This window comes from Pristiophorus japonicus, chromosome 2 (genome assembly GCF_044704955.1).
Source record: "Pristiophorus japonicus isolate sPriJap1 chromosome 2, sPriJap1.hap1, whole genome shotgun sequence".
NCBI classification, from domain to species: Eukaryota; Metazoa; Chordata; class Chondrichthyes; family Pristiophoridae; genus Pristiophorus; species Pristiophorus japonicus.
Window position 1 is genome coordinate 336,009,512 of NC_091978.1, and position 24,911 is coordinate 336,034,422.

At 42.2% G+C, this 24,911-nt stretch overlaps 2 protein-coding genes across 10 annotated transcripts in view; one reads left to right on the forward strand and one right to left on the reverse strand.

Annotated features, from left to right (window-relative positions):
* Positions 1-14,464, forward strand: part of LOC139248576 (ETS-related transcription factor Elf-2-like) — a 170,540-nt gene extending 156,076 nt beyond the window's left edge. For 5 of the 6 annotated variants that reach the window (XM_070872158.1, XM_070872155.1, XM_070872157.1 and 2 more), the window contains 2 exons: positions 5,874-6,251; positions 11,691-14,464. In XM_070872158.1, the coding sequence (XP_070728259.1) occupies positions 5,874-6,251; positions 11,691-12,330 (1,018 nt within the window). In that variant the 3' untranslated portion in view covers positions 12,331-14,464. The remainder of the gene's footprint in view (positions 1-5,873; positions 6,252-11,690) is intronic. The other variant, XM_070872156.1, reaches the window with a different exon arrangement.
* A 4,315-nt stretch (positions 14,465-18,779) lies between these two features.
* LOC139248643 (nocturnin-like) overlaps positions 18,780-24,911 on the reverse strand; it is a 39,044-nt gene continuing 32,912 nt past the window's right edge. For 3 of the 4 annotated variants that reach the window (XM_070872162.1, XM_070872166.1, XM_070872165.1), the window contains exons 2-3: positions 23,416-23,688; positions 18,780-21,696 (exon numbers count right to left, since the gene is read on the reverse strand). In XM_070872162.1, coding sequence (XP_070728263.1) covers positions 20,864-21,696; positions 23,416-23,688 — 1,106 coding nt within the window. In that variant the 3' untranslated portion in view covers positions 18,780-20,863. The remainder of the gene's footprint in view (positions 21,697-23,415; positions 23,689-24,911) is intronic. The other variant, XM_070872163.1, reaches the window with a different exon arrangement.

Genomic DNA, 24,911 nt, shown 5'->3' on the forward strand with positions numbered 1-24,911 from the left:
CTATAGCTCTCCCACTCTTTTTCCTGCCCTCCTGTGCAGCAGAGCCACCCATGGTGCCATGAACTTGGCTGCTGCTGCCTTCCCCTGATGAGTCATCTCCCCCAACAGTACCCAAAACGGTGTATCTGTTTTGGAGGAAGATGACCGCAGAGGACCCCTGCACTACCTTCCTTCCACTGCTCTGCCTGATGGTCACCCATTCCCTATCTGCCTGAGTAACCTTTACCTGCAGTGTGACCAACTCACTAAACGTGCTATTCACGACATCCTCAGCATCGCGGATGCTCCAGAGTGAGTCCATGCGCAGCTCCAGTGCCGCAATGCGGTCTGTCTGGAGCTTCAGCTGGACACACTTCCTGCACACATAGTAACCAGGGACACTGGCAGCGTCCCTGACTTCCCACATAGCACAAGAGGAGCATGACACAGGTCTGGGCTCTCCTGCCATGATTTAACCCTGAGATTAACAATTTGCCAACAGTGCCAAAGGTTTCCTACTGATAAGGAAATAAGAAAAAGATCAGATACTCACCAATCCACCAGCCAATCACTTACCTGCTTGGCTGTGACATCACACTTCGATTTCTTTTTACTTCTTTGTTTACCTTCTGCCCCTACCCCTGCATCAGCTAGCTCCTCGAACTCCTGCTGGCTGCTCCTGTGGCCGCTCCCCAACGGTCACGCCTTTTATGGGCCTCTCCGACTGCCGCTGGCTACTCCCGTGGCCGCTCCCAGACGGTCGCTCCCTTTTATGGGTCTCTCCGACTGCCGCTGGCTGCTCCGTCTTTACTTACCTTCTTTAAACTACTTCATCATGAACTAATTATTTATGTGTCAGCTGTGGCTGAATAGTAACACCCTCGCCTCTGAATCAGAAAATCAAGGGTTGAAGTCTCATTCCAGGGACTTTAGCGCAAAATCTATGCCAACACTTCAGTGCAGTACTGAGGGGGTGCTGCACTGTCGGAGGTGCCATCCTTTAGTTGGGACGTTAGGCTGAGGCTCCATCTGCCTTCTCAGGTGGATATAATCAGGTGGGCGTAAAAGTTCCTATGGCACTATTTGAAGAAGAGCAGGGCAGTTCTCCCTGGTGCCCTGGCCAATATTTATCCCTCAACGAATCTGCTAAAACATTATCTAGTTAATTTATCTCATTGCTGTACGCTGCCACATTTCCTACATTACAACAGTTGAAAAAGTATTTAATTGACTCTGAAGCGTTTGGGGACATCCTGACATCGTGAAATGCATGTTTGCTGTTTTTATTTCTGACCAGTGTATAGCTTCTGGGGTTGTATAGATTAGTTTTAACAGTACAATGTCTGTGCGTGTGTTGAAACATTTCACTAAACTCCACAGTGAGTTTACTTTCCTTTTATATAAACTGCGATAACATTGATTTCTTTGCAAGATCAAACATGTTTAAATTGACAACATTATTCTTATCAGTAAACTCCATTTACCACTCCGTAGATTGTTAGTGCTTGGGTTGTGTACTCCCAAGCAATGGGAAGCTTGGTCATTCAATGAAAGTTGGGGTGAAGAGCTGTCTTCTTGAAATCATTCCTACCATAGGGGAATCAATACTTTATGGTAATTTGATAAATCCGCACACCCTATGGGGAGCTTCACATGCCAGTAGCACAATTCGTTCCTATGCTGGCCGTGATTTTCTGACCATTAAAGTAAATGATTGGAAAAGAGTGGACACTGAACAATGACCATTAAAGCCACTCAACAGTACATCACTCGCGTATATAGCCTAAGAACTAATCTGATTTTCTCCAATGGGTCTCGATTATTGCCATTGTCACTGGTATTTTAAATGAAGTATAATGATGGGTTTGTGAATTTTTTGTACTCTGTCCACTTGAGCTCTGAAAAATACCCAGTGGTGGTGGCTCTGGGGAGTGCAGCCAGAGCCAAGTCCACAGCACCACGGGTGGCTCAGCTGCACAGGGGGGGAGGAAGAAGAATGTAAGAGCTATAGTGGTAAGGGATTCGATAGTCAGGGGAGCAGGCAGGCGTTTCTGCGGCCGCAGACGTGACTCCAGGATGGTATGTTGCCTCCCTGGTGCCAGGGTCAAAGATGTCACCGAGCAGCTGCAGGGCATTCTGGGGAAGAGGGTGAACAGCCAGAGGTCGTGGTCCACATCGGTATCAGTGACGTAGATAGGAAGAGGGATGAGGTCCTGCAGGCAGACTTTAGGGAGCTAGGAGAGAGATTAAAAAGTAGGACCTCAAAGGTAGTAATCTCTGGATTACTCCCAGTGCCACGAGCTACTGAGTACAGAAATAGGAGGATATAGCAGATGAATACGTGGGGAGAGATAGTGCAAGCGGGAGGGCTTTAGTTTCCTGAGGCTTTGGGACCGCTTCTGGGGGAGGTGGGACCTGTACAAGCCGGACGGGTTGCACCTCAAAAGCCGGGACCAATATCCTTGCGAGGGGGTTTGTTAGTGCTGTTGGGGAGGGTTTAAACTAGCTTGGCAGGGGGATGGGAACCTGAAAATAGATTCAGTAGGGAGGGGAGTAAAGCTGAAATTAGCAAGCAAAAATAAAGAAAGTGAGTTTGAAGGAGAGAGGAAACAAGCAGGAAAAAAAGGTAAAAAAAACAAACTTAAAGGCATTTTGTCTAAATGCACGTGGCATTTGTAATAAAATAGATGAGTTGACGGCAGAAATTGAGACAAACGGGTATGATCTGATAGCCATTACAGAGACGTGGTTGCAAGATGACCAAGACTGGGAATTAAATATTCAGGGGTACTTGACAATCTGGAAGCACAGACAGAAAGGAAAAGGAGGTGGGGTAGCTCTATTGATAAAGGATGGAATCACTGCAATAGTAGGAAACAATATGGGCTCAAATGATAAGGGTATTGAAACAGTTTGGGTGGAGATAAGGAACAGTAAGGGGAAAAAGTCACTGGTGGGTGTAGTCTATAGGCCCCCTAACAGTAGCAACTCTGTTGGTTGGAGCATAAACCAGGAAATAGTGGGGGCTTGTAAAAAGGGAACAGCAATAATCATGGATGATTTTAATTTCCATATTGATTTGGATAAATCAAATTGGTGAGGGTAGTCTTGAGGAGGAGTTTATAGAGTATGTAAGGGACGGGTTCCTTGAGCAGTATGTAACGGAACCAACCAGGGGGCAGGCTATCTTAGATCTGATACTCTGTAATGAGAGGATTAATAAACAATCTAGTAAAGGATCCCCTCGGAATGAGTGATCATAGCATGATTGAATTTCAAATTCAAATGGAGGGTGAGAAAGTTGGATCTCTAACCAGCGTACTGAGCTTAAGTAAAGGAGACTATGAAGGTATGAGGGCAGAGTTGGGTAAAGTGGACTGGGAAAATAGATTAAAGTGTAGGATGGTTGATGAACAGTGGTGTACATTTAAGGAGATATTTCAAAACTCTCAAGAAAAATATATTCCAGTGAGGAGGAAAGGGTGTAAGAGAAAAGAGAGCCATCTGTGGCTAACTAAAGAAATAAAGGACAGTATCCAATTAAAAACAAGGGCATACAAAGTGGCCAAATCCACTGGGAGGACAGAAGACTGGGAAGCTTTTATAAGCCAGCAAAGAATGACTAAAAAAATGATTAACAAAGGGAAGATAGACTATGAAAGTAAACTAGCGCAAAATATAAAAACAGATAGGAGTTTCTATAGGTATATAAAAAGAAAAAAGATGGCTAAAGTAAATGTTGGTCCCTTAGAGGAGAAGATCGGGGAATTAGTAATGGGGAACATGGAGATGGCAGAAACTCTCAACAAATATTTTGTATCAGTCTTTACGGTAGAGGACACTAACAATATTCCAACAGTCAAGGGGCTATAGGGGGGGAGGAACTTAACACAATCACAATCACTAAGGAGGTGGTACTCAGTAAGATAATGGGACTGAAGGCGGATAAATCCCTTGGACCTGATGGCTTGCATCCTAGGGTCTTAAGAGAAGTAGCAGCAGGGATTGTGGATGCATTGGTTGTAATTTACCAAAATTCCCTGGATTCTGGGGAGGTCCCAGCAGATTGGAAAACTGCAAATGTACCACCCCTATTTAAAAAAGGAGGCAAGACAAAAAGCAGGAAACTATAGACCAGTTAGCCTAACATCTGTGGTTGGGAAAATGTTGGGAGTCCATTATTAAAAAAGCAGTAGCAGGACATTTGCAAAAGCAAAATTCGGTCAGGCAGAGTCAGCATGGATTTATGAAAGGGAAGTCATGTTTGACAAATTTGCTGGAGTTCTTTGAGGATGTAATGAACAGGGTGGATAAAGGGGAACCAGTGGATGTGGTGTATTTGGATTTCCAGAAGGCATTTGACAAGGTGCCACATAAAAAGTTACTGCACAAGATAAACGTTCACGGGATTGGGGATAATATATTAGCATGGATAGAGGATTGGCTAACTAACAGAAACAAGAGATTAGGGATAAATGGTTCATTCTCTGGTTGGCAACCAGTAACAAGTCAGGTGCCGCAGGGATTAGTGCTGGGACCCCAACTATTTACACTCTATTAACAACTTGGAAGAAGGGATTGAGTGTAATGTAGCCAAGTTTGTTCACGATACAAAGATGGGAGGAAAAGCAATGTGAGGAGGACACACAAAATCTGCAAAAGGACATAGACAGGCTAAGTGAGGTGGGCAAAAATTTGACAGATGGAATATAATGTTGTAAAGTGTGAGGTCATGCACTTTGGTAGAAAAAAATCAAAGAGCAAGTTATTATTTAAATGGAGAAAGATTACAAAGTGCCGCAGTACAGCGGGACCTGGGGGTACTTGTGCATAAAACACAAAAGGATCGTATGCAGGTACAGCAAGTGATCAGGAAGGCCAATGGTATCTTGGCCTTTATTGCAAAGGGATGGAGTATAAAAGCAGGGAAGTCTTGCTACAGCTATATAAGGTATTGGTGAGGCCACATCTGGAATACTACGTGCAGTTTTGGTTTCCATATTTACGAAAGGATATACTTGCTTTGGAGACAGTTCAGAGAATGGTCATTAGGTTGATTCTGGGGATGAATGGGTTGACATGAGGAAAGGTTGAGTAGGTTGGGCCTCTACTCATTGGAGTTCAGAAGAATGAGAGGTGATCTTAGCAGATTATGAGGGGGCTTGACGAGGTGGACGCAGAGAGGATGTTTCCACTGATGGTGGAGACTAGAACTAGAGGACATGATCTTAGAATAAGGGGCCGCCCATTTAAAACAGAGTTGAGGAGGAATTTCTTCTGAGGGTTGTAAATCTGTGGAATTTGCTGCCTCAGAGAGCTGTGGAAGCTGGGACATTGAATAAATTTGACAGAAATAGACAGTTTCTTGAGCGATAAGGGGTTATGGGGAGTGGGCAGGGAAGTGGAGCCGAGTCCATGATCAGATCGGCCATGATCTTATTGAGTGGCGGAGCAGGCTCGAGGGGCCGTATGGCCTACTCCTGTTCCTATTTCTTATGTTCTTATAATATTCTAAATGTGTCTTTCTGAATACTTTGGTACAAATATATAGATTAAGTCTATTGACAAATGTGTTTTATGCCTTTGTGATTAGAGTTTTAACAAAACAGGAGCATTTGTTTGTGTCTCTTTCAAGATTATTTCGGGTTGAGGAAATTTGGTGTCTAGTCGAAACAGTTTGGTTTCAGCTGTTGTGTTTTGACTAGGGAGAGCAGGGGAGTTTTCCCTGGTGTCCTGTCCAATATTTATCCCTCAATCAACATCACTAAAACAGATTATTTCGTCATTGTCACACTGTTTGTGGGAGCATGCTGTGTGCAAATTGGCTGTAAAGCCCTTTGGGACGTCCTACGATCGCGAAAGGCGCTATATAAATGCTAGTCTTTTTTCTTTAGGTATTACTACCAAAGAGGAATCCTGGCCAAGGTGGAGGGACAACGCTTGGTCTACCAGTTCAAAGAGATGCCCAAAAACCTAGTAATTATTGATGAAGACAAAACTGATCCTAGTAGTGAAGGATCATATCCGTCTGAAATTCGGACTGATGCAACTGGCAACTTATCTGAGGCAACTTCTCCATCTTCAGAAAATATCTCCTCTCCCATTTCATCAAAAACTATGGCAGTTTCACGAGGAATACGCAACGCAGCACAGCAGAGTGTTGTGAAGCTGGGGAGGGCTGCAACAGTGAAGGTCTCATCAGCTGGTCATGGTGGAGTCCTATCTCAGGTGCCTACAACTTCCCTTCCAGTAGTAACCACAACGGTTCCAAGGTTAGTATGTTCTACGCATAAACGTTATGTTTGTTGTATATGAAAGTACTGGAAGTATTTTAGATGTCAATTTAAAAATAGAGATTGGGTGGCATAGTGGGCTGGTGAACTGGTACTGTCACCTATGTTTGAAATGAGAATCCTACTTTTTAATCAGTCCTTTGTTGAACATCACCATAAAAAATAATATGTATAAGGCAAGTCCCATTGAAGGGTGACCTGTGTTAATTGTTGTTACAAATTTAACCATGGAGCCTGCCACCATGCTGGCTAACACTCTATCTACTTTTGAATGGTGGTCTAGAGAAATCATTATTTTAACGACTTCAATCTAAAACTCAGCTCTCCTTGCCCTCTCTCCTCTGAATGAATTTGCCCGCCTGTCCTCCCTTAATCTCGCTCAATATAATCTCTTCGACCCATATTCCACTCCCTCGACCTTGCTATCTCCTTTCACCTCTCTACTCCCATAGTCTTGGTCACTGATAAAACAATCTTATACCAATGGATCAGGCAGCATCTGTGGAGAGAGAAATAGTTCACGTTTCAAGTCGATGACCTTTCGTGCCTGATCTGAGTATTTACAGCATTTTCTGTTTTTATTTCAGATTTCCAGCATCTGCAGTCTTTTGCATTTGTAATCCCATACCAATCCTGTTGTATCTGGAGCACAACTGGTTTAACCAAATCATCCCCTACTCCAGAATCATCCCAGAGAGCAAAGATAAGCCCTGCCTCTTTTCTCCAATAGCACCGGGCTTCCTAAACTCCTCTTCGCTGCCCTCTCCATCCTCACCTTAAACTCATGGGCATCTTTTGTCATTGAGATCGGGACCATTTATTTGGCTACCTCTCCTGCTCCCACCACCAACCCCCATCTCCCAACTTCCCTAGCCCTGAACCCAAATCTGTCCCTCGTTTCTCTCTCAACTCCCCTCATGCCCTCTTCAAGCTCATCTTGTTCATGAGACCCACCTCCTGCTCTTTTGCCGCCATTCCCACCCAACTTCCCTGCTAACTGACATTGTAAATGGTTCCCTCTCATAGGCTGCTGTACCCCATCATCACACCTCCTTAAAAAGATAACCTCGATCCTTGCAAACTACTACCTCATTTCTAACTGCCCTTTCCTCTTCAAATTCCTTGAACGTGCTGCCACATCCCAAATCCTTGCTCATCTCTCCTGCGACCAATTTTCCCTCAATTTTTTTTGGCCCCACTGCCCCTTTAACGGGCTGCGCGGGCCATTCAAAATTCTGCGCATGCGCTGCGCAGCCGTGCAGCTTAAAGGGAATGTTGCCTGCAACTGTGTTTGAATCTCTCCAAACAGGTTTCTGTTCCTGCCACAGCACTGAAACAGCCCTAACCAAAGTCACAAATAACATCCTCTGTGACTGGGACATCATCCCTCCTCATCCTCTTTGACCTTCGGCAGCCTTTGACATGGTGAACCACACCATCTTCCTCCGATGTCTCTGTTTTCCAACTCAGTGGGACTGAACACACTTGGGGCTTCACTCTAGCCTATCCGATCGTAACCAGAGCATTTTCGGCAATTGTTTCTTTTCCCACCCCTGCAGCCCGTATCCTGCCCTCGTCATCTTCGTTCTTGCTGACCTACATTGGCTCATGGTCCTCCAACGCCTCAGATTGAAAATTTTCACCTTTGTGCTTAAATTCCTTCATGCTTTGCCCATCCCTTTCTTTGTAACTTCCGCCAGACCTCCAAAATCCCCCTCCAAATGCTCTGCTTCCCTGATTTCTGGCCTCTTTTGCCCCCTCTAGTGGCAGTACCTTCAGCTGCCTAGGACTCACTGACCTCCTTCAGCCTCTCCATCTCCCTCTCCTCTCTTTAAAACTCACCTCTTTGGTCAAGCTTTATGGCCATGCCTCCTAATATCTTCTTCTTTAGCTTGGCATCCATTTATTTCTGATTATGCATCTGTAAAGTGCCGTGGGACACTTTCCATGTTACGTTGCTGTTTTGGGATCTTGTGTGAAAAATGGCTGCCCTCTTTGCCTATAGTAATATCAGTGACTGCAACTTTAAAGTAATGAATTGTATGTACATCATTCATGAAAGGTGTAATAAGGCACTACAGGTAGAACGTCCGAAATCCAGAGTTCTAAAAACCCGAATTTTCTGAAAACAGAACATTGTGCAGATTGCAAGAGTCGTTGTCCAGTATCTGAAAATATTTCCCAAAACTGGGACTTTTAAGCTGTACATGCCTTTCTCCAAGCATGAGTCCCAAAAAATGCCCGGCCCGGCCTCGAGGTTGTCGGATTTGGGCCCTCATGTAATGCTCCGAAATCCAGAAATGCACAAAAGTTGGCCCAATGGTTTCCGGATTTGGGACGTTGGATTGTCTCCGAAATCCGGAAATACCTGAAACTCGGCCCAAGGGTTTCCGGATTCGGGACGTCGGATTGTCTCCGAAATCCGGAAATACCCGAAAATCGTCCACGAGGTTTCCGGATTCGAGACGTCAGATTTTCTTCACTGAAATCCGGAAATACCCGAAACTCGGCCCAGGGGTTTCTGGATTTAGGACGTCGGATTTCTTCTCCAAAATCCGGAAAAACCTGAAGACCCGAGGTTTCTGGTTTCGGGACGTTATACCGATATATAAATGCAAATATCTATACTGGTAGGAACTCTATTTAGAAACATCAGAATAAAGTCAGTTGCCAAAAACAATTATTTTGTTTCGGATTCAGCTTTGATGCCCATTGTAGACTAGGTATAACTTGCACCCGCTGAAGCACACAGCTGTCCCTCACTGAGCAGGCTTACTCATTGAGACCAGTAGGAGTGGCTGATATAGAAAATGCTGTAGGGTTGAGACAGCTACTTTATTCAGTGGTTCTGGATGATTATATAATAACTTTTGCTATTGTTGACCTGATTAGTTTACTGGAATGTTTCTCAACTATGCTTAATCCACAGGTCAGAACAGTTAGTGCTTGCCGATTTATACTACCCGCGTTGCATGATTTTCTTGCCCCATTATGAGTAAATGGCATCGTTGCAGATTAAAGTTCCTCTAAATCCTGCCATCTTGTTCAAGTAACGACAGATTTTCTGAGGTCTGAGTCTCTGTAGCCATTACACAGTTCTGTTCCACCTACTGTTAAACCCCAAGAATGTAAGGAAACTGCACACATGCGCTTGTATTCCTTTCATTTTAGAGAGGAAGGTAGCAGCGGAGCCGCCATCTGCTTTTCACTAATGCTTTACTTTCAGACAAATTCTGTTTCTTTATTTTTTTTTTGCGGTAGAAATGTGGCCACATTAAAGTTATCTCTGATACTGCCATCTAGTGTTACTATCTTGTCACATGTCCAAAGTTGCAAGCAAAATGGTGAGTGGGAAAAGACCTTAAAGAAAATAACCAGGTTTAGATGCCAATAATCTAGACTGAAAAAAACTGTAATGCAAGAATTTGTGATTTACAGAAGAGAATGAAATTGTTTTTTTTCCTGAATTTGTTCTGATGAAAATGACCAGTTGACCTGTGTGGTGCTGCTCCCTTGCCCAAATGAGCTGCATACGATCGCAGGCCACATTTTCAGATGTTGAAAATGGGTCATCATTCAAGGGAGGGTTCTGACCTGGGTCACAGGCTAGCGTTCAGAAGATGAGGGGGGGAAGAAAAGGGATCCAGAGGTGGGAGTGCTACCATTGAGCCAAACTAAAACATAGCGTAAATGTATGCTGAAAATAGAATGCCACAAGTGTAACTATGATGGGTCAAATATAACAGTTGCAAGAAGTGTTAGGCAACAGAAAATGCGCACAAGACTTGTAATATATTTTATAGACCTGATTTTGGCACTTGAAACTGCTTATTTTGCATACGCAGGTTCACAACAGCTCGTGCTCAGAAAAGGCAGTGTCATTTAGTTTAAATCAATGTCATTTTCGAGGGTTTATTGGTCTTTATAGTAGTTTTGTTGAGTGCATAGACACGCATTACAAATATGCCAAATGGCATGTTGTGTTTGTGAAAGTCCCAGTATAAAATGTAGTTTCAATAACTTGGGGGGCCAAAGTATGAAAAGTAAGTTTTGAACAAAGAATTTAGTAATGAGTGTGGGAAATATTTCTGTGGTTTTTAAACGATTGAGCTTTCTGGGAAGGGTGCACTCTACCGCGTCATTTTTCATTACTATGCTCGAATGTCTGGAGAGGATAGGGCAGGTCAGATTCTAAAGCTCTTGATTGGATCTCATTGGTGCTGATGTGATTATCAAGCTACGTAGCTATCATTTTGAAGTCACCTTCAGGTCTATGACTGTCTTTTCTGTGACATTACCCCTTGTCATTTTTTTGTAGTGGCTGTTTTGAGTTGGGGAGTAGAGGAATAGCCTGGTGATTGGGAAGTATGAATGTTAAACGGGGGCGTCCTTGCACCATGGTTTACTGCTTTGTGGCATGGCGGACATGCTTTTACTGGGGGTCTGCAGTGAGGATTATGCACACAGCTCTGCAGAGAAGCAAGCTCGCTAGATTTTCCAGCTCTATGTTGGATAAGTTATTCTGATGATGTCTGGAAATAGTTCCAGAAAATCATGGTGAATTAAAAACCTAGAAAAACTACGTAACCCCCACTAAATCTGCAAATTTTCCCTCCTTGAAGATGAATTTGAAAATTAGGGTACAAGTCAATAAAACCCAGAAAACGGTTCATGTCAGCATGCTACAGTTCTGGTTGGATGCACATTGTCACAGGGAGAACATCATGTTTTCTCTATATTGACAGCGGTACCCAGAGTTACTGCCAGTGATTGAAGGTCCATGGCGGAGGACCCAGTTAATTATCAGCATCAACTCCTTTTAGTGTTAAACTGCAGCGGATGTTTGCATTAGTCACTAACATAAAAATAATATATTTGTTACATCCAAAGTTGTTTTGCAGATTAAACTGTTTTCTAATTAAACATACTGTTGATATTTTGACTCTAAACTGCACAATTGCAGCTTATTTCACTCATTTTTTGGACTTTTGACTTTCTTAATTTTGTGCCAAGTTTAGACTTTTATATAACCCCCCTCCCCACCTCCATTTTATCAGCTATTGCAGGAAGTAATAACATTGGGATAGCTTTTGCCCTGCTGCCAGTTAGCCCATCGGCACTGACTAATTTTGGTGTTGCAGAAAGTACAGATAAATATATTGTAGTGTTGGACCTGAAAATGTTTAAGAATGCTGTAATGAGATTATGTAAGATGGCTTCAAGACAAAATTGATATTTTTTGTAATCCAGAAAAAAGATCATCATTTGCATCCCACAACTGACATCAATGATCGAGGATACTTTAACTATTGCATATAATTAGCAGTGCTTTCCATTGTCAGAAGCACAATATGATGTATTAAAGAAGCCTAAAAATAGCCCTGTGTTTCTAACGTGTTCTTTCCACTTCTTTACCAGCAGCAGAACTGTTCGTGTTGCAATGCAGGTGCCTGTTGTAATCACTTCTTCAGGCCAGAAGTTTTCAACGGTGGCGGTTCAGTCAATGAACCCAGTCTCAACAGTAATAACCAGCACAAACACGACCGTCTCTACTCCAAAGGTTCTGATCCAAACTATCCCTACAATGGTGCCTGCTACTACAGTAGAAAATGGAGACAAAATCACTATGCAGCCTACAAAGATCATCACCATCCCCGCAACGCAGATCACCCAATGTCACTTGCAGACAAAGGCAGGCTTGGCTACAACCGGCAGCATTAACATCGTTGGAGCACAGGCAGCTATTCGAGCTCTTTCTCCCATGTCAATAGCAGGAGGGACGCCTGTAATGAGACTAGCCATGCCTGCCCAGCAGGCTTCAGGCCAGAGTCCTGCTCGAGTTATTACTGCCGTCATCAAAGGGGCAGAGGTCAAGCAGGAAGGAATGGCTACAAAGGTGGGAGCAGAGCTCCATAATCTGCCTGTGATTAAGGAAGAGCGTTCAGTGGAGGGTAGCAAGACTGTGACTCGCTGGGTGGTTGTCAGTGCACCCTCAGCCATTGCCCTTCCTTTGACAGTGAAAACAGAGGCTGAAGCCACGGTGACTGGTGAAAAATAATAGCGCAGCTGTTGAGAGACAAAAGGTTGTCATACGAGACTTTTAAAAAGGAATGTTTCCAGCAGATAGCAAACTTTCTTTCCCCATCCCATGCTTCACAGTGGGATTTGAGCCACATCATCAAATGCTGACAAAGAAACTCTCTTTGAATAGGAACAAATGAGATTTCAATTAATTCATATGCAATTAAATGCATATTGATCCAAAAAAGGGACCACGTGTTTCACTACATTTTAAGTCTACACTACGAATTTCTGGAAACACTAATATTTCAATGACTGGTATAGAATGTTTCTCTTTGAAGAATGCAAAAGCTTTAAAGCACCAGTGTGATCATAAATTTGCTACCAGCTCCCAACAGACATCTTCATTATACAGTCCTGGTTATGCATTGTAGTGGAGGTGTTGAGCTGAAATGTGACCTGGTCTTTACTATATTACGAATGAGACTGTTCAAAATTACAGCTATTGTAATGATTTGGGCAGAAGACCATCGGTCCTTCTAGCCTAACCTTTCAAATCCCCTTTCAGGTTTTGTATTGTAAACATAGAACTAATAACCCTGTATCTCGTTTGCTAACATGAATTCATCCATTTTTAAGACCTGCCATTTCTATCACTCTTAAACTAAAAGAAAGTTGCATAAGTTTCTTGTTTTCTCTTGACACCGTAACTTTTTAAATAGTGCCCTAGTTCTCAAATCCTTTCCTGGATGCAAATTCTCCATATCTATGAACATCTCTTCCTTCCCTCAGCACTTAATTTAGGAATGAGCCTCATAGCTCTCTCCTGGAATTAGAAAAATACTTTTTTTTAAACAAAATGCTGAGGTGAAATTTTTATTAGCAAAATGGTTCATGTATTTGTTGTAGAATGATGATATAATTGGAACTGCTGACAGCCCATCGGTATATGGCTAGCCAGGAACCTTGTAGTCATGATGTTTGTTGAGGAATTGGTTACTTGCAAGTAAGTTGCTGGTAATGCTGGGCCTTTAAAACTGGATGCTGCCTATTGCATTTCAAATGCATACCAACCTTTGTTTAAATAACACTGTGTGCACACAGTACTTTTTCTTCTACTGGTGCTAAGTGAATTCTCTAAAAAAAAACTGTATGGAATGTGAAGGATTAAGTTGAAATAGAAGTTACTGCTTTTATTTGGAGTGGAGGGTAGGAAGGTATATTTTCAGGATTTGTATAATTACAGTTAGTGAGCAATGTTAAATGACAGCTTGAGTTTTTCCATTTTTAAAAAAAAAAGATAAGCTATGTAAGAACTAGCTTTTTGTTTAAAGCTCTTTTTAATCTTACACATAAAGCACAGTATTGTTATGGAGTAACATGTTATTTTATGGTAGTTAGAGCCAGCCAGATACATGGTTTGTGGTCAAGTTAAGTGACAGACCTTTGGCTATAACCTGTTTTTTTTTTATAATGCCTGTGTCACTTTGCCTTGGTGTATGTATAAACATTTTGCTTTTTTTTGCCACTTCAAGGTCATGTTCAGTCTAGCTTTGTGCAATGAGCTGTTCCTTTTCAGGTAGTTCTAAACCTGCTGACTTCAGTTAACGAGGAAGTCTCGCCATCAGGACCCAACTTTTTTAAAAAGAAAACTGTTACAAGAAATTATAATTAACATCCTTTTCGTTCCATCCATTTTTGTTTATGCAGTGATGATGAACTATATCGTGTTTGGGAGGGGGGTATGATACTGGCTAGGACAATTACTGAGCCTGGCCATGGAGATATTGAGGTAATGCTGGAGCATAGTTGGGTTAATATTCAGCTATGACATGGTAACTAATGCCCTTTTACCCTGGTACTGCCTTTGGATTTCATCAGTACTCACTGTTAAAGTATTCAAACCTGGAACAAATGGACCAAAACAAAAAGATGTTAAACCCTTCACAACCACCTGCTTTTTAAAACTGGATTCTGGTATTGAAACTCCCTCCTTAATGATTGATTAGGGAGATTACCAGTGTTCTGACTGAAGATGTTTGTACAGTTTCAACATTTGAAGTATATTCTATTTTGTTGTACTCTTGTTTCAAAGTGTATTCAAGTAGATTTTACCAGAATATAACAGTGAATCCTGTTTTGATTGTGTTTTGGTAAAGAAATACAAAGTATATCTAGTGTCTACGTATCTTCTTTAAAGGCAATTTTTAAAAAATGAAAAAAAAATGTTTTGTAACTTAAATATCTCTAAATCAGCAAAGCACAAATGCACCCCACCCACTTTTTAGAAATAGAAAACTTTAAACTTTGATGGAAACTTTTGAGAAAACTGCTTCAAACAGGAATTAACTGGGAGGTGTTTGATTTATTTTAAAAATACTGTTATGGTTCAGTAGTGGTTTAACACCAGAGTGTTGTACTGCAGTAAACTCAGCAGGTGTGCTGGACATTAATAGATTACGCTTCGCCTCATCTCTAAAGTTGTAAATATACATATTCCTGAAAGTCTGCAGAGGTTATCCTGACGAAACCCCTGTAGAAACAAGATTAAAAGACCGTTTCTCTGGTGATTCTGCTGACGTTATGGTAGGAGAATGTGAGGGTTATTTATTTCTAAATTAGAGCAAATGGTAAGAGTTTTTCAGTGATTGCAAATACCATGTCTGAAAAATATTCCCTTTTATATTTTAAAAAAGGCATGGCATCACAGTACTAGTTTCAAATCATACTTTCTCATAAGTCAGTGTCGGATTTCAAACCGGCCCACCCATGCAGCGCTCGAGAACTTTCTTTCCCTTGTAGGTATTTTCCTCATTGTTCAAATTCAGTGCATTGTCTCTATACAAATGGGATGTTTCACCCATCTTGATACATCCCTTATTAATAATAACTTTTATTTATATAGCGCCTTTAACATAGTAAAACGTACCAAGGCTCTTCACAACACATTAGATATTGACCATTGAGGGAAAGCGAGAAAAAGCGGGAGAAGGAAGTGTAGAGAGGTTAAAGGCTCAGGTCTGAAGCGGCAGCCAAAATGCACACACAGATAGACATAGGTGAAAAAACGAAGAAATTCAAATGACATTGTAAATGATACAAGAAGTATACAATAGTTATTGCTTTTGAAGTAATTTAGACGAGCAGTCATTTTGTTCCCCACTTCAGATGAGTATTACCATAAGCTTAAGGGACATTTCAGCAGCTCCTTCGAAGGCAACCTGTTGGAGGACACTAGGGACTGAAATTCCTTCTTCCCACCACTAGTGATGGGGTGGGACTTGTGCCCACCACCCTGACTCCAGCTGAGTTTCTGGGGATTGGTTGGTTGGGTTGAGAGAAGTGGTCAGTAAGCATTCCTGGTGGGAGCCCTGAAGGGAAATGCCAGTGGTGCTTCAATAAGGCCATGAGTGCAGTAGCACAAGAGTCAGGAGCCACAGGGTAAGTGCTGGGAGCAAAATGGATCGAAGAAGCCCTCCCACTATTTGCATGTGGTTTGGGAAGGATTGGCTGTGGGGAGGGATATTCATGTCCGAGCAGTGAGGTTGTAGTAGTTTGTGTCCCAGCTTTGTTCTCTTTTCCACTGCTGCCCAACCTGATTAGTCAGGAAAGTGGAGGGAAATTTCTGACTTATTACTACCCCTCTGTTGGGACTGTGTCCCGATTTGATAGATGCAGGTGCTTTGGCTGAGGCTATAGTAAGGCAGTCAAAACTTTAGATGGCTCGTCTGTCAAGGCTTGGAGTTAGTCAATACCAAGCCTCCTGATGAGCCACAACAGAGAATAATGGAAACACAGGTCAGACAGCAATTGTGGAAAGTGTGACTCTTTTTCAAAACTGTTGAAAGGTCTGCACCCAAACCATTAACTGATTGATTTGTTCCTTCTACAGATGCTGCCTGACCTGTTGTCTGCTTCCAGCATTTTCTTTTATGTAGTTTTTTGATTTCTGTTGGTGAATCCTTATTTGTGCCAGCATTGTAACATGCATGGAAAACATGCCATATTCTTCCTGGCTATCCAAATTGACAGTATTGCATAGCCTCTGGAGCTCTCTGCAGGCAGGGTTGATTCTACCAACGGCACCAACTTTGAAGAGAATAGTGTTGGGACCAATTTATTGGCTGCATAGCTTTCCACAACTTACCATGTTCAACTTTTGTTTTTACAACTTGGGACAAGCTTCATGCTTTTGATAGACACAGAAAATGTCATAAGCAGATATTGTATGTTACAGAAAGGAATCAATGACTGTCAAATGCATATCTTGACTGGCATGGACTAGGTAGCTAAATCTAAAAAAAACTTTAATTCGTTCATGGGATGTGGGTGGTGCTGTTAAGGCCAGCATTTATTGCCCATCCCGAATTGCCCTTGAAGGTGTTGGTAAGCCTTCTTGAACCACTGCAGTCCTTGTGAAGGTACTCTCACAATGCTGTTAGGGAGGGAGTTCTAGGATTTTGACCTAGCGATGATCAAGAAATGGTGATATATTTTCAAGTCAGGATGGTGTGACTTGGAGGTGTCCTTCTAGGTGGTAGAGGTCGGGGTTTGGGAGCTGCTGCCGAAGAAGCCTTGGCAAGTTTCTGCAGTGCATCCTGTAGATGGTACACATTGCAGCCATGGTGTGCCGGTGGTGGAGGGAGTGAGTGAATGTTTAAGGTGGTGGATGGTGGAAAGGTTTTTGTGTTGCAGCTGCACTTATTCAGGCAAGTGGTGAGTATTCCATTACACTCCTGACTTGTGCCTCATGGATGGTGGAAAGGTTTTGAGGAATCAGGTGGTCAGATACCCGCTGCAGAATACCCAGCCTCTGGCCTGCTCTTGTTGCCACAGTATATGGCCACTGGTCCAGTTAAGTTTCTGGTCAATAGTGACCCCCAGGATGTTGATGGGGGAATTTGGTGATGGTAATGCTGTTGAATGTCAAGGGGTGGTGGTTAGACACACTCTTGTTGGAGATAGGCATTGCCTGGCATGAATGTTACTTACCAGCCCAAGCCTGAATGTCATCCAGGTCTTGCTGCATGTGAGCATGGACTGCTTCATTATCTGAGGAGTTGCGAATGGCACTGAACACTCTGCAGTCATCAGCAAACATCCCCACTTCTGACCTTATGATGGAGAAGTCATTGATGAAGCAGCTGAAGATGGTTGGGCCGAGGACACTGCCCTGAGGAACTCCTGTTGATTGACCTCCAACCATCTTGGAGAGTTTGCCCTGATTCCCATTGATTTCAGTCTTACTGTACTGAACCAATATAAAGCAGCTAAGCAAAATACATTTGCTTCCCAAAGGCAGAAGGTGAGGGAAGAGATCTTAAGCAAGCTTCAAAAATAAAGAACTTATTAGATATCATCTCCCATACTGCCAAGTAGAATAATCTGCATGCTGGTGATTGAGGAAAGGATAGTAGCCCTGAATTTCTGCCCCGGTTCTCCCATACTACATAGCCCTGGAGAAACATTACAAGTGGATAAAAATAGTTGTTTATACAATTGCTCGGCGATCCTGCTGAAGATACAGCAGGAGCTTGGGGTAATCACTGCAAAAATTCAGGGCCAATGTGATCTTTTTCTAAAAAAACACTTCTGCAGCTGGGTTTAATTTGTAACCATGAGATTTTGTTTGATTTAGTTAATTTACTCTTCTCTCTTTCCCCCGCCCCCCCCCCCCCCCCCCCCCAAAAAAAAAAACTATCCTTGCAGCTTAAATCTGGACTTACACCTAGGAACATTCTTCTAGTACAGTTGTACCTCTCCAGTCTGGGACCTGACCGGTGTCGGACCCCAGGAGGTCATCCCGACCCTAGCAGTCCCCTAGACTTACTGGGTACTGCTGACACCGACCTGGTCGCGTCCTGCGCAGAAGCCCACTGTGCAGCATTGGTCAGGCCTAGCTTCGGTGCCTCAGTCAGCCGCCAAGTTCCCTCTCCGCACCGACCCACCCAAGGAGGGAACACTGGAGGCAACGGGGAGAAGAGCAGCCAGCCCCAGGACACAGTGTGGGTCACAGCCTCCCTGCTGGGAATAATGCCGGACTAGGGAGTCCTGGACGGGAGAGGTACAATTTGTACTGGTCTTGTATTGCTGGACATAATCCAAGAAAAACATGGTCTTAACTAGCATTTGTCCCCTCAAGCTTCCCATCTATGTCTTGTCTTTCATTATTTTCTTGTTCCTTCCAGCTTCATATGTAAAAGTTCTACATATGATGGGCCTGAAATTCCAAAGGGCCTCTCCCAGTGTCCTGCCAGAACTCCCCGTAGAATGGTGGAGGTTCTCCCCCCCCCCAAAAAAAAAACAATCAGCCTTCCTTACATGGACTTATTTCCTTGTGTAAATTGTACTTAATGCAATACAAAATACTGTTGGCCTGTAGTATAGTTTATACACCCATCAGTATTGTTTCACTAACGAGATGTAGTCTTAAAATGACTTCATAGTTTTCTAAAAGCACAAGATTGTCAAGAGCAAACACTGATGAATAGTGCAGTTCTGATTTATTTTGTAACAATTTGTAATTACAAGCCTTTGATCAGTTAGCAACTCAGTTACCTAGCCAGGTACAGTTCCCATTATTGAATGAACATGGGTCAATACCACACAATATAGAAATAAAACAGTTGGTTTTAATGTGCACTATTAAATAATTGGGAAACTAAAGCATTAAAAGCCCCAAATTGGTATTTTGAAACTCAATTGAATGTCCATCCTTAATACACATTCCTCTGCAGACAAATTTGGTACACTATATAAATCAATAAATAAATATCTGCATTTTAAGTTGCAGAAATAAATTATGATAGCTAACTTACAGCAATTACAAAAACAGTTACGAGTGCAGTACAGGACTCTTTAGATTAGCTCATTTAATATCCAGGATACGGCAATTCAAAATGGTGCAGTATTTTATGCATTCCATTCAGTGACAGATGGGTAGAGCATAAAACAACATGGAACACTATGGTAAAGACAGAACTATCAGGCTATATAATGCAGCTAATGATTATATACATCTTTCTTTCACAACACATTTTTGTAAAATTCTGGTTAGTCGATTAAAAATTGTTTGGAAGATTTATTCTGTGGGACCAATTCAGAACAGCACCCATGGAGAAATGAAGTTTTCTTTGTGCTTAAGAGACCAGCTTTTATCTTCTATTGCACCTAGAACAAACGTGGAAAAATATACGTGGAAAAATTTCAGCCTTTCAAACTTATAATACAGTGGTTATCATTTCATAATACTGGATTTCAAAAGGTAGGACTACTAAAATTTGGAAACAGTTACTCCCAGTATCCAGTTCAGATGTTTCAAGTATTTCCAGTGCAGTGCCACTACATAAGCCCATATTACTCATGGCAATATTAGCAAATGAATGACATTCCCACATCCATTATTTTAACAGTCACAGACCTATTTATTTTAAAATAGAGGACAAAGGGATGTCATATATAAATGTAATATTTAGGGCCCCAAGTAGTTTTTAAAATCAAGAATGCTATAAATACACATTTGGTAGTCATTTTTTTTTAGTTATACAAACTGCACAAGTTACAATGGTTAGTACATCACAGGTCAAACTATACTAAATCCAATTAACTGCATTTCAACAATTTTGAAAAATGTACCTCAAAAGGTTACATTAACAGGATTACTGTAGCATTAAAAAAACATGGTGGAAACTAGTAAGAAAATAGGATTAAAAAGGGGAATGTGCAGCACAGTGGGCTAAATAACGGCCTTTCATCTCTGGAACCCGGGTTCAAGTCCAGCCCTTTCTGCTGAGATAAAGATCTCCCCTGGCAGTGGAATGCAGTCAGTGGCAAGTCTTGTGCCACTGAGCAAAAAAGAGGCCTTTACTCTGACTCTGCTATAAGTGGGCACAGGGTTCCATTCCCTACCACCACCATCTTAAAGAGCACAAAATTGAGATTAGGAAAGACAATTGCACATGTGGTAAGTCATTTAAAAAAAAAAGAACTGCACCAGGTTCAAAATTGTACTTTACAACAATCCTATTATCTGCAGTTTAACAATTTTGATCAGTTTATATTTAGATAATTCTGTAGTTCTGGAAGGATTTGTGCATTCACACTTAATCCAACAAATAATTGGAGAATGGTTAATGTAGTGGGTCATCCTTCGGTAAGTCATGGGGTGGGGGAAGGGGTGAAATGCAGCTAAGCTATAAAAGTTTTGCGTGTAATATCAGAACATAAAACTGGCCATTACTGAAGTAAAATGCAAACCAAACTTAAGCATTATGGACATATGAGTACCACATCCATAATTTGAGACAGACTAACCAAACCCCTAAGTGTGTGCAATGTTTTGAAGAAACTGTACTTAAATCTTTACTGGCATTTTAATCTGGGTTTGCAAAAAAAACTTGTTGCATGAGACACAAGCACAGTGTAGCATTAGCAATCCTGGTCTGAGGGGACACCTGTCTCCAATATTCATGTGATGGCATCATTGGTTTAAGAGGGTGCGGATGGGATGGGGAGATTCAATCCAATGTATTGACTAACCTTTAATATCACAGTCAACAGATTGAAATGTGTCAACATTCATCAAGTTGATCTAGAAAGCTAAATTCACAAACAAGTGACAAATGATCTGAAGGGTAGTGGAACGATGGCAAGCGATTAGGGCCAATCTGTTCCTCTGTGGGCAAATTGAGTAATCTGTTCACACGAAATGCATGCTGGGAATACCAAATGTAATCCAATGTATGGCAGCTCTCTCCCGAGGGTCGTATTTTCCACGTCGTGAAGGGAGGTTCTGATTGTCCATCTTCACTCAGTAGCTTGTATGCGCTGTTCAGATTTAGACGGGACTTTGTAAACTGTTCGTAAACATCTTCAGTGGGCTCTGCATTAAAGTCTCCACACACAATAAGGGGAATACCAGCCCCGTCAGTGATGCTTTCTAGATTCTGAAGCAGATCGCAGCCTTGTGATGAACGAAACCGCTCCCAGCCACTGCAGGCCTTCAGGTGGGTTACAGCAACACAAAACACCCTGCCCGTTTCAATACACCGGAGGGTTTGGACAATAGCCACTTGATTGGTCTGCAACATCCTGGCTACTAATCTAATTGTGACACTGTCAATCAATTCAAACCTCTCCTGTAGAAAAAACAAAGCACATCCATCTGGCCCATTGTTATGTTCTACATCCAAGCAAGGAGACGATGGTTTAGGAAAGAAGGTTGAATGATAGCCTAACCCACTAAGAATTGGCTTGAAGGTGTCAAAGTAATGGTCCACCTCTTGCAGGCACAAGATATCTGGGCGGTAGGTCAGAATCTCCTCTAGGATAAGGTATTTACGTTCTGACCAGTTTAAAGCTTCCCTTGGACACTTGATAAAATTGTCCTTCCATTCTCCAAGAGCTGCGACAAAAATTAAAGAGTTGAAGTCAAAATGTACCAGTTACTTCTATGAAATGTAAAAATCAAATTGCATTTTATATGAACACCAGGGATAGTGCAGAGAGAAGATTGAAGATAATATTACGCACATACAATTTTACATTAAGGACAAAGCACAACTCAGATGTTGTAAAATACACAAATGTCCCTTTACTGCTTCAAAGTATCAGGGCCACAGCAAAAGGGAAGATATCTCAATTAACTGGTACTATGTTTCAGAAAAAGACATTTGTATTTGTTTAACCAAAGGGGCACTTTATCCATGTTCTGGCTCAAGCACCAAGTCTTCTAGTGAACTGAATCCTTTCATGCATTCTTTATTAGTGCGTATAGTGCATATTCAAAGCCGAGTGTTGATCCTGTCAGTGGTCCAGGTTATTTCACTGGAACAGTGAAAAGCCTATTAAATGTTATGACTCAAGCTTTAAAAAAACAAACTGCGTTTGAACTACAAACTTGTGGAAAAGTTGCATAAGGTCACACTCATTTAAGAATTGCACCTTCTGGTGGCAAAGATGGTGTGCATGTTTTATCTACGAGCTCCATTATCGATGTGTATGGGACAAATTAAACAATGGGACTTTTATATTGATATTGATGAGTCAAGCAGATAGACAACAGCACTGCTCTCCTTTTGAAAATTAACAGGCCTCTGGTAATGAGTCCCAGTAGAGGGGCAACACAGCAAGGAGGTACGTTTCCCACTCGCTGCCATTCTTGTGCTCCGGTACAAGATGTGAACAGGTTGCAATCAGAGGCAAGGAGCTTGCCTCCTTTATACTGTTAGGTGCAATTGGTGGCTGCACAAGCACAATGTAATGGAGCCTTTACACACACCTTGTGAATCATAATCTTCATTCAAAGGTTAGCAGCAACTCAAAAAAGATCTACATTTTGCTGGAAACGGTCTGGTTTAGAATTTGTTTGAAAACATTTTTATAAAAAAGGTGCAAGTCACAGTAAGAGAGGTTAGAAATTGTAAACAAACACATATCAACAGCTGATATTTCACAAAAATGGGGAGCATGCTGCAATACCCCACAATTTGACTATTCATGCAGCAGTAATTGCAGGGGATGGGGGCGCGGGGAAAGAGAGGAAGTAATTACATTGCAGTAAACATAGGTTCAGGCTCAGCAGTGATGCCTTCATACACAAATAGCCTGGCAATGCCCACTTTTCTAGGCTCAGACAAGAATGACTCATTGGGCAAGCAGTACTTACAGAACCATATTTGGGGGGGTGGGGGGGAAGGCATGATATTAGTTGGATTTCTGGTCCATGCTGAATTAGCTGGCCAGAGTTGGGATGTTGCTATTCACCTCGGCATGACTGGATTGAGGAATGGAAAATTAAATATAGAATAAAATCAACTAATCATGCTGTGCAACCTGCTGGCAAATCCAGGTGGATGTCAGGCAGGAATGGGATCAGATGTGGCTGTGATTCCCCACTGTTGTCAAATAGCTTTCTAACATTGCGGGGGCTTGAACATGAACATTAACCATTTGGGCGAGGTACTGGAGGGCTGGCAGTGCCTATGGAACGGTACTCCAACAAGAGGTAGCACTGCCAGGAGCGCAGAGTTAGGATATAACAGCATTAGTCTCATATTAAAACATTATAGATATTATTTAAATTCACCACTAGTGCAAGTGGTATAATGCCTAAAGGACATACCTTGTGCTAGTATGTTCCATTGCAGGACCTTGATTGGACGACAGTCACCAGCAAGATTATTTTTCCTTAGATACAGAAAATCCCGCTGGAGTCTGGGCGGACGGTTTTCAAGGACCTTCTGACATTCTTTAAGGAGAACATTGGGGTCTGTTGGATCAACTGGTTCCAAGTCTGTCTCTACGACATATTCCTGTGGCTGTGGTATACCGTTGTCAGTTATAGTTGGAGCCAGAGCACTGTACAACCTGCTGGTACTGGTTCCCATGGAACACACTAAGAGGGGGAGGAAGAAAAGGTACAAAAGTTTATTATATAATAAACGCCCAATTTTTGGTAAGTGGAATGCAATGTGGAATACAATTCAACGAAAATAAAAATAGGGTAGAAATTTAGCATTTTCTAGCAGAGTTATGACACAATTTCCAGAGACCAGCAGACCATATCTTCCCAGTCCACTATCTGTTTTCTCTACTCTTTTGAAGGTGCTGACTTATGTTGGGGTATTCTGCAGATGCTGGCAACTCACATTACCAAAGTAGCCATTCTTAACTAAGGATAAGGATAAGGGGTAAGCCATTTAGGACCGAGATGAGGAGAAACTTGTTCACGCAAGAGAGTTGTGAGCATGTGGAATTCTCTACCACAGAAAGCTGTAGAGGCCAGTTCGTTCAAAAGGGAGTTAGATGTGGCCCTTACGGTTAAAAGAATCAAGGGGTATGGAGAGAAAGCAGGAATGGGGTACTGAAGTGCATGATCAGCCATGATCATATTGAATGGTGGTGCAGGCTCGAAGGGCCGAATGGCCTACTCCTGCACCTATTTTCTATGTTTCTATAGAGCCAGGCGGCTATTGGGGCAACACAGGCAAACCAGACGGTATCTTCACCTCACATCACATGTGTACATGAATACATGTGTACATGAAAGGGTTAACTGGCTGATTTCCCTTCTCCCTGCCCATTGGAACTAAGGTCAATTGTGGCATCCATAGTGAATCAGCAAAGACCTAGTTGCTGCTCTGGTGCAGCTCTTCCAGCACTTCCTGCTGCCTGTAAAATAGCCATTGACCCTCAGAAAAAAATTACTTAAATAGACTCATCATATATAAAGAAATAGCTTTACATTATACTTCTCTCTCTCATTGTTTAGGGCACCACACCAGAGAGTCAATGATGACCTTGAATCTCACTGCCAGCCATCTTTAACCTGTACTTATGACACCACAGAATAGAGCAACAGTGTTAGACCTCCCCAATAGTTAATTTGATAAATGTACCACATATACTTATGGGCACCAAGAACAGAGCAACAGTGTTAGACCTCCCCAATAGTTCATTTGATAAATGTACCACATATACTTATGGGCACCACAGAATAGAGTCACAGTGCTAGACCTCTCCAATGGTTCATTTGTCAAATGTACCACATAGTACAGTACTGCACCACACAGAGCAGGGCCAAAATTGAGATCAGCACAGCTATACCGAGAACAGAAT